We start from the raw sequence: 15,302 nt of genomic DNA, 5'->3' as shown, positions 1-15,302 counted from the left end.
AACCATGACAGTGCATGTTTTGAATCTGAGGAAAAAATCGTGATCATTTTGACTTTGAGAACAGATTCATTCTGTTTCCTTATATCTGCATGTTCAAGTAAATGGTGGACAGTTTTTTTCGGGCAGAGTAAACTTAACTTGAGACTCTACTGCAAGTCTTGAAATTCACATAAATCGAACCACGAGCAAAGACATCCAAACATTACAGGCACTTTAGATCAACTCATTTCACTAGAGGTGACTGCCTAGCACTGTGTTTGACATCCGTGTCTGCTGAAATAAAAAGAAATTAAAACAAAACGGATTAACAGTAGGTGACACGTTATCAGAGTGGGAGACACTAGATCTGTCTCTGAACTTACCGGGATACGGCTGCAAGATCGACACTGACTGCCGCGCTTTCGACAGCTCTTCCTCGCGTGGACATTGGAAACACGCTGTGCAGATCAAATTGTAGGAAATCTCCCTTTGGTATCTTCTTTATTTACTTTTCTGGAGCTTAGAAACCGAACAACATGAAATCGTCTTCCCCGGCGAATCGGCGAGGTGAGAACTGGACCACAATCCTTCGCGCGACCCCTGACCTGATCTTGACACCTGACCTGCCGTCTGCATGCCAAACACGACACAAACCAGTCAACTGCTTGTACCCCTTCAAAAACCCCCACCACCCGTTTTCTTTGGATACACGCTTTAACTACACACATGCCGACACAATGTTGATCATTGCTTCAATAATTTGAAGATGGTGCTTGAAAATTAACCACGTGAAATGAGTATTTCGGTGTTTAGCCAAAAATGTTAAAGTTTCTACCACAGACATACACACATACATACATACGCACGCACGCACGCACGCACAGACAGACAGAGTTTACCATCGCATAGGCTACACTTACGTGAGCCAAAAAACGATCTGCGGATGCGCATTTTCTCAAAAACAGGAAACCGGAAAAGAAAGAAGAAGCAAAAGTGCTCGTAGAAAAAGATGTGCGCATGTGCGAATCTAACAGGGCCGCGGCCCTGTTAATCGGTGTCATTTTTGGCTCACGTAAGTGTAGCCTATGCGATCGTAACTTTGTCTGTCTGTGCGTGCGTGTGTGCGTGTGTGCGTGTGTGTGTATGTCTGTGGTAGAAACTTTAACATTTCCGAGTCTATGTGTGAGTGGTTATCCAAGACTATGGATAAAGCTCGCATAAGATTACGTCACGGTCAAAAGTGTTTGACGTCAATTAATGCATCATGACGGCATGCCTCCCTGTAGTCTTTCTCTCTCGCGTGGTGTGTGTGGTCTCGGTCATTGTTATTTTGAGCGGGCCGAGACTATTTGGCAGTCGTGTCCCTGTAAGTAGGCTACATGCAGACACAGACAGATCTAGATCTAGTGTCTCTCTTTCTTGCACAGTCGTCACCTAAGCTTACTGTGTGTGTGGGTGTGTATGTGTGACGGAGTGATTGAGTTTGTGTTACTGTTTGTCTATTTCTTACGTGAGCCTTGAAGGCTTCGCCTCTTGTTTCGTTTTGCTCGCTCAGCATCAAACCGATCAACCAAGACTCGCCAACATATCTCGGCAGTTACATATTGTACACCGAGATCAAATGGGTTTTTTAGACATAAGAGAACGGCGTATTTTGTTGAAGCACGTCATCTTTCTGACGTCACCTTAACTTTTTATGACGTAAAATCCACAGGAAGTGAAAAAAATAGAAAATAAGACCTGTTTCCGCCAAATGTTGGAGTTTGTATGCTCTGAATGATTTCTTGTCCCATGACCGAGGCATGTATTGTGATTCAGGTGATTGAAAACCAAAGGTAAGGATTCCACGTCTGTTAAATGTAGGCGTGATGATAATACACTACGGTATGCATCTCTCTTCAGGACTTAATAAAAAGAACATTAGTCAGAAAAATGTTACGTAGCCTACATGTTGCACTTTTGATAAATAAATCATTCTTACTAAAGTGAGGGTCGCTTTCACTGGCACCGATCGTCTTATGAAGAACGATTCAGGCATGGGAATTGTCTGCGAAATCGCGGATTTCCGCAAAAAGGAAATTACGTTTCAGCGAAAATAAAAACATTTTCCGCGGCAAAAAAAGGTATATTAAATTATAATTATGCATACTAGTGTCTCGCTATTCATGATTTGCTTGCAGGAGAACTATCATACTATGTAAATATTGGTCTCAAATGCTAAAATTCGCTTTCCTCCCGGGCTCTGCCCCTGTACCCTGCCGGGGCCCAGGCGGCCCCTGGACCTCGGCCTTTTTTCTGAGTTTTTTGTGTGTTGGAATTCCCATGCCTGCGATTGCAAGCTTTCCACCTGAACGTGAGCGGGAAGTGCACCATTCAGATAGTTCTTTTCACCAAAGCAGTTGTACAGGATCTCTAGTTTTGTGACGGTAACAGGCGACTCGATACTTCTACTAAAGCACATGTCCAGATAAAACAAAAGATAAAAACCAGAAAAGGTACGTTTATGGGAAGTCCAGTTTTGTACAGAGCGAAACATTCCCGCCAACCTAAAGGTCTTAGCAATGAACGCGTCTAAAAATAAGTATGTGAACAATAAAGAGAACTGAGTAGGCATTGTTTGACCCTAAATAAGGCCACAATCGAAAGGATTATTTCGTTTCGTCAAAAATTAACGGTTGCGTAAATCAATCTGACTTGGGTTTTTTTCTCTCGGATTTTAACATGTCCAGATTGCTCTATCGCGTAACAAGACAGTTCCAGCGAAACAGCATCGGTAACGGAGAGCCACTTGGACTGTTCGTCAGGCTTTGAGAGGAACAGTATCACCAGCGTGGGAGACATGGAATGCTGTCTCTGTGTGTGGATTCTCACCATTAGTGTTGGTAAGAAGTTTGCAACAAGCATTGTTTGTTTGTTTGTTTGTGTGTGTATGTGTGTGTGTGTGTGTGTGTGTGTGTGTGTGTGTGTGTGTGTTTTAACTATTGTTCCCTCCTGATAAGGGGTTCGTTCTTCAACCACACAACTCACAAACTAACCAAGCAGACAAGCCAGAAGCAAACTATAATAAGCAAACAACTTAGAACTTTGCTAGTTCACAAACAACCAGTCACCCTACAAAGCAACTAACTACAGGGTCACCCTGTACATACATTCAGGGTCACCCTGTACATACATTCAGGGTCACCCTGTAGATACATTCAGGGTCACCCTGTAGATACATTCATGGTCACCCTGTAGATACATTCAGGATCACCCTGTACATACATTCAGGATCACCCTGTACATACATTCAGGGTCACCCTGTACATACATTCAGGGTCACCCTGTAGATACATTCAGGGTCACCCTGTAGATACATTCATGGTCACCCTGTACATACATTCATGGTCACCCTGTACATACATTCATGGTCACCCTGTACATACATTCAGGGTCACCCTGTACATACATTCATGGTCACCCTGTACATACATTCAGGGTCACCCTGTACATACATTCATGGTCACCCTGTACATACATTCAGGGTCACCCTGTACATACATTCATGGTCACCCTGTACATACATTCATGGTCACCCTGTACATACATTCATGGTCACCCTGTGCATACATTCAGGGTCACCCTGTACATACATTCATGGTGACCCTGTACATACATTCATGGTCACCCTGTACATACATTCATGGTCACCCTGTACATACATTCAGGGTCACCCTGTACATACATTCATGGTCACCCTGTGCATACATTCATGGTCACCCTGTACATACATTCATGGTCACCCTGTACATACATTCATGGTCACCCTGTACATACATTCAGGGTCACCCTGTACATACATTCATGGTCACCCTGTACATACATTCATGGTCACCCTGTAGATACATTCAGGGTCACCCTGTACATACATTCATGGTCACCCTGTACATACATTCTGGGTCACCCTGTACATACATTCATGGTCACCCTGTACATACATTCATGGTCACCCTGTACATACATTCATGGTCACCCTGTACATACATTCATGGTCACCCTGTAGATACATTCAGGATCACCCTGTACATACATTCATGGTCACCCTGTACATACATTCAGGGTCACCCTGTACATACATTCAGGATCACCCTGTAGATACATTCATGGTCACCCTGTACATACATTCATGGTCACCCTGTACATACATTCATGGTCACCCTGTAGATACATTCATGGTCACCCTGTACATACATTCAGGGTCACCCTGTACATACATTCATGGTCACCCTGTACATACGTTCATGGTCACCCTGTACATACATTCATGGTCACCCTGTACATACATTCATGGTCACCCTGTACATACATTCATGGTCACCCTGTACATACATTCAGGGTCACCCTGTACATACATTCATGGTCACCCTGTACATACATTCATGGTCACCCTGTACATACATTCATGGTCACCCTGTACATACATTCATGGTCACCCTGTACATACATTCATGGTCACCCTGTAGATACATTCAGGGTCACCCTGTACATACATTCATGGTCACCCTGTACATACATTCAGGGTCACCCTGTACATACATTCATGGTCACCCTGTACATACATTCATGGTCACCCTGTACATACATTCATGGTCACCCTGTACATACATTCAGGGTCACCCTGTACATACATTCATGGTCACCCTGTACATACATTCTGGGTCACCCTGTACATACATTCATGGTCACCCTGTACATACATTCATGGTCACCCTGTACATACATTCATGGTCACCCTGTAGATACATTCAGGATCACCCTGTACATACATTCATGGTCACCCTGTACATACATTCAGGGTCACCCTGTACATACATTCAGGATCACCCTGTAGATACATTCATGGTCACCCTGTACATACATTCATGGTCACCCTGTACATACATTCATGGTCACCCTGTAGATACATTCATGGTCACCCTGTACATACATTCAGGGTCACCCTGTACATACATTCATGGTCACCCTGTACATACGTTCATGGTCACCCTGTACATACATTCATGGTCACCCTGTACATACATTCATGGTCACCCTGTACATACATTCATGGTCACCCTGTACATACATTCAGGGTCACCCTGTACATACATTCATGGTCACCCTGTACATACATTCATGGTCACCCTGTACATACATTCATGGTCACCCTGTACATACATTCATGGTCACCCTGTACATACATTCATGGTCACCCTGTAGATACATTCAGGGTCACCCTGTACATACATTCATGGTCACCCTGTACATACATTCAGGGTCACCCTGTACATACATTCATGGTCACCCTGTACATACATTCATGGTCACCCTGTACATACATTCATGGTCACCCTGTACATACATTCAGGGTCACCCTGTACATACATTCATGGTCACCCTGTACATACATTCAGGGTCACCCTGTACATACATTCATGGTCACCCTGTACATACATTCAGGGTCACCCTGTACATACATTCATGGTCACCCTGTACATACATTCAGGGTCACCCTGTACATACATTCATGGTCACCCTGTACATACATTCATGGTCACCCTGTCCATACATTCAGGGTCACCCTGTACATACATTCATGGTCACCCTGTACATACATTCAGGGTCACCCTGTACATACATTCATGGTCACCCTGTACATACATTCATGGTCACCCTGTACATACATTCATGGTCACCCTGTACATACATTCAGGGTCACCCTGTACATACATTCATGGTCACCCTGTACATACATTCATGGTCACCCTGTACATACATTCATGGTCACCCTGTACATACATTCAGGGTCACCCTGTACATACATTCAGGGTCACCCTGTAGATACATTCAGGGTCACCCTGTAGATACATTCAGATGGATGCATGTTTTGTTTGTGTCAACAAAACTTGATGTCATTTTGATTGTGATGTGAATGGCACAAGCAAGCTAAAAAACAACAAACCAACAAAACAAGACACCAACATCAAACACAGAAAACAACTTAAAGCGTGAATAAATATACAAGTAAATTGTAGCTTGTTTGCTTATAGTCCTTTTGTTTGTTTGCTTGTTTCTGTCTTTAATCGTTTGTTTGTTTGTCTACACTTCCAACACACGTGACTAAGTGTGTGTGAGGTGTGTGTGTGTGTGTGTGTGTGTGTGTGTGTGTGTGTGTGTGTGTGTCATTTTTGTATTGTGTGTTTACGGTGCACTGTGCCCCCCCAGGTATAGCGAGTGCGACGTGGACAGAGTGGACAGCGTGCAGCAAGACGTGTGGGGGAGGAACACGAAGCAGGAACTGTGTCGCCACGTGCAGCACAGAGGACTCCCAGACTGAGCCATGTAACACCCAGGGCTGCACCTGTCGTGAGTCCACTGAGTTTGCTTGTCTGGTGATTATTAGACAGACTGAGCCATGTAACACCCAGGGCTGCACCTGTCGTGAGTCCACTGAGTTTGCTTGTCTGGTGATTATTAGACAGACTGAACCATGTAACACCCAGGGCTGCACCTGTCGTGAGTCCACTGAGTTTGCTTGTCTGGTGATTATTAGACAGACTGAACCATGTAACACCCAGGGCTGCACCTGTCGTGAGTCCACTGAGTTTGCTTGTCTGGTGATTATTAGACAGACTGAACCATGTAACACCCAGGGCTGCACCTGTCGTGAGTCCACTGAGTTTGCTTGTCTGGTGATTATTAGACAGACTGAACCATGTAACACCCAGGGCTGCACCTGTCGTGAGTCCACTGAGTTTGCTTGTCTGGTGATTATTAGACAGACTGAGCCATGTAACACCCAGGGCTGCACCTGTCGTGAGTCCACTGAGTTTGCTTGTCTGGTGATTATTAGACAGACTGAGCCATGTAACACCCAGGGCTGCACCTGTCGTGAGTCCACTGACTTTGCTTGTCTGGTGATTATTAGACAGACTGAGCCATGTAACACCCAGGGCTGCACCTGTCGTGAGTCCACTGAGTTTGCTTGTCTGGTGATTATTAGACAGACTGAGCCATGTAACACCCAGGGCTGCACCTGTCGTGAGTCCACTGAGTTTGCTTGTCTGGTGATTATTAGACAGACTGAACCATGTAACACCCAGGGCTGCACCTGTCGTGAGTCCACTGAGTTTGCTTGTCTGGTGATTATTAGACAGACTGAGCCATGTAACACCCAGGGCTGCACCTGTCGTGAGTCCACTGAGTTTGCTTGTCTGGTGATTATTAGACAGACTGAACCATGTAACACCCAGGGCTGCACCTGTCGTGAGTCCACTGAGTTTGCTTGTCTGGTGATTATTAGACAGACTGAGCCATGTAACACCCAGGGCTGCACCTGTCGTGAGTCCACTGAGTTTGCTTGTCTGGTGATTATTAGACAGACTGAGCCATGTAACACCCAGGGCTGCACCTGTCGTGAGTCCACTGACTTTGCTTGTCTGGTGATTATTAGACAGACTGAGCCATGTAACACCCAGGGCTGCACCTGTCGTGAGTCCACTGAGTTTGCTTGTCTGGTGATTATTAGACAGACTGAGCCATGTAACACCCAGGGCTGCACCTGTCGTGAGTCCACTGAGTTTGCTTGTCTGGTGATTATTAGACAGACTGAACCATGTAACACCCAGGGCTGCACCTGTCGTGAGTCCACTGAGTTTGCTTGTCTGGTGATTATTAGACAGACTGAGCCATGTAACACCCAGGGCTGCACCTGTCGTGAGTCCACTGAGTTTGCTTGTCTGGTGATTATTAGACAGACTGAACCATGTAACACCCAGGGCTGCACCTGTCGTGAGTCCACTGAGTTTGCTTGTCTGGTGATTATTAGACAGACTGAACCATGTAACACCCAGGGCTGCACCTGTCGTGAGTCCACTGAGTTTGCTTGTCTGGTGATTATTAGACAGACTGAACCATGTAACACCCAGGGCTGCACCTGTCGTGAGTCCACTGAGTTTGCTTGTCTGGTGATTATTAGACAGACTGAGCCATGTAACACCCAGGGCTGCACCTGTCGTGAGTCCACTGAGTTTACTTGTCTGGTGATTATTAGACAGACTGAGCCATGTAACACCCAGGGCTGCACCTGTCGTGAGTCCACTGAGTTTGCTTGTCTGGTGATTATTAGACAGACTGAGCCATGTAACACCCAGGGCTGCACCTGTCGTGAGTCCACTGAGTTTACTTGCACACCAAAAGTGAATACATCTATATCTATATATACTGCTTGTGTGTGTCTGTCTGTCTGTCTGTGTGTTCACGATTCACGACCATGGAATGCACGCGTATATATATATATATACTAGATGAATACCCGCTTCGCCGGGCTTTGCCGTACGAAGGAAGGGAGATAAACGCGCAAAACACTGGAGAAGATAAGGAAGAGTTACTGGGAATGGATGTACAGAAAAACCAAAATCGGTTCGGCGCTGCGAGCTGAGAGCACGCACGTGTTCAAAATTTTCCACGATTGTGTCCGGGGTCTACCTGAATATGCCCATCAAATTTGAAGCAGATCCATCGAGAACTTTGGCCGTGAATCGTGAACACACAGACAGACAGACAGACAGACACAAGCCGTATATAGATATAGATACGCGTGCATTCCATGGTCTGTGTCGATCCCCCCGAGTGCATGTCTTCGTGTAGAGCCAGGTTTTGTTCGCTTGTCGGAGTGGCTTGAGTGGGGGACGTGTTTGATGACACCTGTCTGTCTGTCTGCAGTCTGTCTGACTCTCTGTCTGTGTGTCTGTCTGCAGTCTGCCTGTATGTCTGTATGTCTGTCTGTATGTATGTATGTCTGTCTGTCTACAGTCTGCCTGTATGTCTGTATGTCTGTCTGTATGTATGTCTGTCTGTCTGTCTACAGTCTGCCTGTATGTCTGTCTGTCTGTTTGTCTGTCTGTCTGTCTGCAGTCTGCCTGTATGTCTGTCTGTCTGTTTGTCTGACTCGCTGTCTGTGTGCAGAGCCGGGTGATGTACGCTGGCAGGAGTGGAAGGAGTGGAGCGCGTGTTCGATGACTCTCGGGTCAGGCGACACGTGTGGGAACGGCTACCGGACACGGCTCCGAATGTGCTACGTTGCCAGGCGACCCACCGCCTGCAAGTCGGACTGCAGCGACATCGCAGGGACCTTCTCTATGGAGGAACCCTGTGTCGTCTGCTGCGGTAAGTGCACGTGTGAGTTTGTCAACCAAGTCTAACGAGGACAACGATTGTGGTGTGTGCTCTGGTCAAAGCAGTATACATCTGACGTTACAAATGGGGTTTTCTGGGTTTGAATTGTTTACTCCGGAGTCAATTTTTCGTGGAGTAAAAATGTCGTGTTACACCGGCTCTGAGCACAAATCCATGAGAGCGTTCGTGAGCATATCATGATGTGCGTGTGCCTGTGTGTCGACCAGACGACAACGACCGGACGTCCAGCTGGGGGGACTGGCTCCAGTGGGGTCAGTGCTCCGTCACGTGCGGTCAAGGGGAAAGGTCAAGGTCACGCACGTGCAACCCGCCCAATGTCAACGAAGCGGGGTCATGTGCGTCCACCTGTGTCGGGGACGCTACACAGTTCGACGATTTCTGTCTGGCCACCCAGCGCTGCTGCGGTTTGTATCTGTTTTAGTCATAATTATGTTGCTTATTTCTTAAGGCGGGAGTCTTCTTGTCAAATGTAGTTGGGTTTTTTAAGGCTGGAGTCTTCTTATCAATGTTAGCTCGTTTCTTAAGGTTGGAGTCTACTTGTCAAAGGTAGCTCATTTGTTAAGGCTGGAGTCTACTGTTAAGGCTGGAGTCTACTTGTTAAATGTAGCTTTTTACATTTAGTCAAGTTATGACTAAATGTTTTAACATCGAGGGGGGAATCGAGACGAGGGTCGTGGTGTATGTGTGTGTGTGTGTGTGCGTGCGTGTAGAGCGATTCAGACCAAACTACTGGACCGATCTTTATGAAATTTGACATGAGAGTTTCTGGGTATGATATGCTCAGACATTTTTTTGATAAATGTCTTTGATGACGTCATATCCGGCTTTTCGTGAAAGTTGAGGCGGCACTGTCACGCCCTCATTTTTCAACCAAATTGGTTGAAATTTTGGTCAAGTAATCTTCGACGAAGCCCGGACTTCGGTATTGCATTTCAGCGTGGTGGCTTAAAAATTAATTAATGACTTTGGTCATTAAAAATCTGAAAATTGTAAAAAAAAATAAAAATTTATAAAACGATCCAAATTTACGTTCATCTTATTTTCCATCATTTGCTGATTCCAAAAACATATAAATATGTTATATTTGGATTAACAACAAGCTCTGAAAATTAAATATATAAAAACTATTATCAAAATTAAATTTTCCAAATCAATTTAAAAACACTTTCATCTTATTTCTTGTCGGTTCCTGATTCCAAAAACATATAGATATGATATGTTTGGATTAAAAACACGCTCAGAAAGTTAAAACGAAGAGAGGTACAGAAAAGCGTTCTATCCTTCCCAGCGCAACTACTACCCCGCTCTTCTTGTCAGTTTCACTGCCTATGCCGTGAGCGGTGGACTGACGATGCTACGAGTATACGGTCTTGCTGCGTTGCATTGCGTTCAGTTTCATTCTGTGAGTTCGACAGCTACTTGACTAAATGTTGTATTTTCGCCTTACGCGACTTGTTTCTTAATGCTGCAGTCTACTGGTCTAATGTACCTCATTTCTTAAGGCTGTTTTTTTTGTCAAAGGTAACTTATTGCCTAAGGCTGGAATCTCCTGGTCAAAGGAAGCTTATTTCGTAAGGCTGGAGTCTACTGTCAAAGATAGCTTATTTCTTAAGGCTGGTGTCTATTTGTGACCCTCCACCACGAAATGAGTCGCATGTCACCTCGCGCAGTTCTGCGCTAGGCTTAATGTAAGTCCGGGGAGTGTCTGGTAACAGTGTGAAGGTCACCTTAGTCACAGGCTTATAACTCAAACATTTGTTGCTCTTTTCTAAAACGGTTTTCACCACTGGATAGAGCATAAAAAACTCTTTAGGAAAATGTAAAAATATGAAAATCATGCAAAGGTGACATGCGACTCATTCCGTGGTGGAGGGTAACATTTTTGTCAAATATAGCTTATTTCTTAAGGCTGGAGTCTACTGTCAAAGATAGCTTATTTCTTAAGGCTGGTGTCTATTTGTCAAATATACAGGGTGACCCAAAAAAAAGAGTACCCAAACAAAACGTCATAAATTGAACAAAAATAAAGCAACCTTCATAAAATTTATTTACACACACAAGTAGCCTCTGCACGATTTCAACAGAAAATGTTAGCGTTCTAGCTTGTGTTTCAGGAAAGTTATGCTCATTCTACAGAACATGCTCCAAATGGCCTCCCCCGGATTTAAATCCCCCATATTTCTATCTTTGGGGGTTCCTGAAAGACAACGTCTACAGGAACAACCCACAGACAATCGCAGAACTCAAGCGAGCCGTCACAACAACCATTCGCGGAATCTCGCAACAGGAGTGTGTGCGGGTGATTGATAACTTTGCGCGGCGAGTTCAAGTTTGCCTGAATCGGCGCGGAGGCCATTTGGAGCATGTTCTGTAGAATGAGCATAACTTTCCTGAAAGACAAGCTAGAACGCTAAAATTGTCTGTGCAAATCATTCAGAGGCTACTTGTGTGTGTAAATAAATTTTATGAAGATTGCTTTATTTTTGTTCAATTTATGACGTTTTGTTTGGGTACTCTTTTTTTTGGGTCACCCTGTAGCTTATTTCTTAAAGGACAAGTCCAAGGTTTTGAAATATCTCCAAAAGCTTGAATATCGAATGCCAAATGTTATAAACATCTCAGGAAAAATATTTTAAAAATTATTAAAAATTTTGTTGTTGTTGTAATTGAACATTTATTATTGGTGGGCTAACCAAGACAAGCCGCCTGGGGTCATGTTGTGGTCACGTGATTTTTGGTTCACTGTGACGTCGGTTCACTGTGACGTCACAGTGTTTGTTTTGGTTCAACCACAGGCGAAGGTGTCGTTCTCTGGACCACTACTTCCATAGAAAGACTACAAGGTTTGACACTCAGCTTCGAGCCTTGCTCCACTAACTTCAGAAAAAAATATGCAAAAAATAATTGCCAATGTCAAGAATCTTTGTAACTTTACATATGCCGTGATAAATGAATGTTCTAACTAGCTGTACCTTTTATATTTAGCTGCCTGTCCGCTGCATGTTTTTAAACCGTATTTTGTGCGACCAAACGTGTCTGCCAACGGCATACCACTTAGACCCTGTGAGTACGATGCCCGTCTATGTCCGAGGAGATAGTAGTTCGATGCGATCATTGGTTAATAACCGGATATTCGATGATTATTTTCCCTTTGCTACAATGAGCACTGGTATGCATATTCGGTGCGGATGCATAATTGCTTGCAACCTACAGGGTGGTGGTTTGCAAACGAACATTCGTCCAAATGATGGTTAAAAACAACCTGCAGATGACGGAAGCTGAAAATTAAAGGTACATACAGTTAAAACAATCATTCAACTGTATTTATTTGACCTCACACATACTGTAGGAAGAGACAAACCGTCTTGAACAAATAAATTGTCCGCAGGAAGCGACTCCAAGAACACAGACGACTCGAAGCTGAGTGTCAAACCTTGTAGTCTTTCTATGGAAGTAGTGGTCCAGAGAACGACACCTTCGCCTGTGGTTCAACCAGCGTGGTGTTCATGCATGTGTAAAAGTGATAACTGGGTCCGGAAGAATGCCTCGTAGGTGTGCAGCCGAAAACTGCAAAAACACGCAAACAACAAGCGGCATTTCCTTCCACAGATTTCCTACCAAAAACCTAAGTTTGTTATCGAAATGAGAGATGTTTCCACAGCTAAAGCGTGCGCATTTAAAAGTGTCTGGCAAAAGCAGGTTCATTTGCAGTGAACATTTCGTGCAAACCGACTTCATCAACTTTGAGCAAAACAGGTTGGGGTTTCAACCGAAAAGATTATTGTCGCGATTGGCAGTACCCTCCGTTCAAAGCTGCTTGAAGGTCAGTGTACTTTGATTGTAGATGTAGTAGATGTTTTTTGTTTTGACCATGCACCCACATATTGGTGCGCAGCAAATGTGAATTGGTGCAGATTAGTGTGTCTTGGTCCGGCTATTACTGCTGGATTACAAAGATGATGTATTGACGTCGAAGCGCCACAGGCAACACTGTTGCATAACGGTCTGAGCTGAGCTGTGGAAAATGGGGGCTGGGCAGGAACAAGAGCGGGTGGGGGTGATAGGGGTGGGGGGTGGCGCGGCAGATTAAGAGTAACACGTTGTCAGTTTGTTTTGTGGAGACATTACACAATATATGTGCCAAGCGTGGGGTAAATATGATCGCAAACTCCAAATGTAAATCCATGACATTGACAGTGTTTGCTTGAATTATAATTCACTATGTATAAAATATCTACTGTAAGCGTGCAGTTTTTGCTACTGAAAGACGAGAGATGTGAGAATCGTGCATGTGATTTGTCTGCATTGACTGAGACACGTAAAACCAGCTTATGTGTTGAAACTTACGCATGGATACACACATGATAATATCCATACGTCTTTCAGTGGGTATTTCAATTTTCAATGTTCTGAATAGGTCAATAGACAATACCAGACCAAGCATACTTTCAAATCAAATTATCATTAGACTAAGTGTCTTTCTTCTTTTACTTCCAGAGGAAAAGGGAACTGTCACGATTCCCAACGGCAAACGATGAGAACAAAAGGACACTCCATAACAAGCCCTGCTGTACTTGCCGCTGTCACGAAAAACCGCCAGTCATCAAAATATTTGCCTGTGCACAGACAGTCAACCCACAGCAATGTGAAAGGTGTACGTACACACACACACACACACACACACACACACACACACACACATTGATACACACACACACACACACACGTACACACACACACAAACACACACACACACACACACACACACACACACACACACACACACACATGCGCGCTAAATATAGAATTTCATGTTTTTATTATGAGCATGAAAGTTGCAAAGGATGAAGTGTTCTTTCTGTTTTAAAGGGTCACAAACTGATGATAAGGTACACCCAGCACCTCTTGTTCACATGAAAAAGGTTGATTTCTGCCAGCAGACGGATCCTGAAGAACCCAAAGGAAACCGACAACCGCTAGCAGTGCATGAACATCTTTTCAAAGTTATGGAGGAAGAGCCCGTCAGCGAGTCAGACGAGGAGGAGGGAATGGTGACAGACCGAGAAAACGAGGACTGGGAACTCAGTAACCAATCCGAGGAGAGCTGTGACACAGTTATCACTGGAAGGTACAAGCTTTTGTCATGAATCTTCTGTCGCTGTTTCTTAGATGAACATGGGGAAATGCCCAATGTCCCGTTTCACGCTTAATCACGAATTTCGCTATATCTCATGTACATTGTTGTAAACATTCCCACCCCCCACGAAAGAAAAAAAAAGATAAAAAGAAAGAAAAGGGAATTTATGCAACAGATCATGTCCGTATGTGATTGTGATGTATACTATTTCTATGTCGTCTGCTCCTGAAGCAGACAATGTTGTTTTGGAGCAACCCGGATGACACGGGGTGGGGTAAAACAGAGGATGATGGGTACATTATAAATATAGCCCACAATCATCCTGACTGTAAACAGTGACAGCCGAAATATTAGCTGAGTTTTTGAGGAGTAGAAAAGCGACAATAATCCCGGCGAGTATCATTGTTTTTTAAGCTTTTCTGTTTTGATATCGTACCACTATCATGGGCTTTCAATTGAAGTGACAAACTTCATGAGAGTGGTAGTTATAGTGTGAAAAACCTTCCTGTACTACTCTGCAACAGTTCTAACCTACTTTGGAAGCGTGGGTATTTGTTCCTTCTGTCAAGATGGTTGAACGTGCTACAGTTTTGTTTGTCGGACACTCGCATGCACGAAGACTTGGAGAATTCCACAAATAACCTCTGCTTTCAGTTTCAATGATCTCTCCCTTATGAGTATGTTTCTGAGTCATAAATTCACTATCTGATGCAAAAGTTTTGACAGACCTGAGTTTAGTGGAACTCCCACTCTATGTCCTAAAAAAGATATGTAACAAAATCAAATCTTAGAAATTAGAAAAATATATAATAGTGAGGGTAAATTTCTAAAAGTTTAACTTCAAGCAGTTCATTTAACCAAGAAAGGTAGTGAACGTTGTAACACAAGAGGGGGGGGGGTATATTTAATGTACCCGTTATACATTCATACCGATGCATATCAGCCACAAACAGTTATTTCTTGAGTCAAA

At 44.1% G+C, this 15,302-nt stretch overlaps 1 protein-coding gene across 1 annotated transcript; it reads left to right on the top strand.

Annotated features, from left to right (window-relative positions):
* The first annotated feature begins 2,725 nt into the window (after positions 1 to 2,725).
* Positions 2,726 to 13,733, top strand: LOC138974452 (thrombospondin-1-like). Its single transcript, XM_070347169.1, has 5 exons — positions 2,726 to 2,861; positions 6,223 to 6,363; positions 8,965 to 9,165; positions 9,402 to 9,599; positions 13,693 to 13,733. The coding sequence occupies exons 1-5, from the start codon at positions 2,819 to 2,821 to the stop codon at positions 13,731 to 13,733; spliced, it is 624 nt and encodes a 207-aa protein (XP_070203270.1). The 5' UTR covers positions 2,726 to 2,818.
* The last annotated feature ends 1,569 nt before the right edge of the window (positions 13,734 to 15,302 follow it).

Source organism: Littorina saxatilis, linkage group LG8 (assembly GCF_037325665.1).
Source record: "Littorina saxatilis isolate snail1 linkage group LG8, US_GU_Lsax_2.0, whole genome shotgun sequence".
Classification (NCBI taxonomy): domain Eukaryota; kingdom Metazoa; phylum Mollusca; class Gastropoda; order Littorinimorpha; family Littorinidae; genus Littorina; species Littorina saxatilis.
The sequence above is the reverse complement of the archived record's forward strand: the minus strand, read 5'-3'. Positions and strand labels throughout refer to the sequence as shown.

Excerpts from the sequence above, each read along its gene's own strand:
- LOC138974452 (XM_070347169.1), top strand. The coding sequence starts at position 2,819 with ATGGAATGCTGTCTCTGTGTGTGGATTCTCACCATTAGTGTTG. Across the intron at positions 9,166-9,401 it reads ACCCTGTGTCGTCTGCTGCG|ACGACAACGACCGGACGTCC; the intron begins GTAAGTGCACGT and ends TGTGTCGACCAG. Across the intron at positions 9,600-13,692 it reads GGCCACCCAGCGCTGCTGCG|AGGAAAAGGGAACTGTCACG; the intron begins GTTTGTATCTGT and ends TTTTACTTCCAG.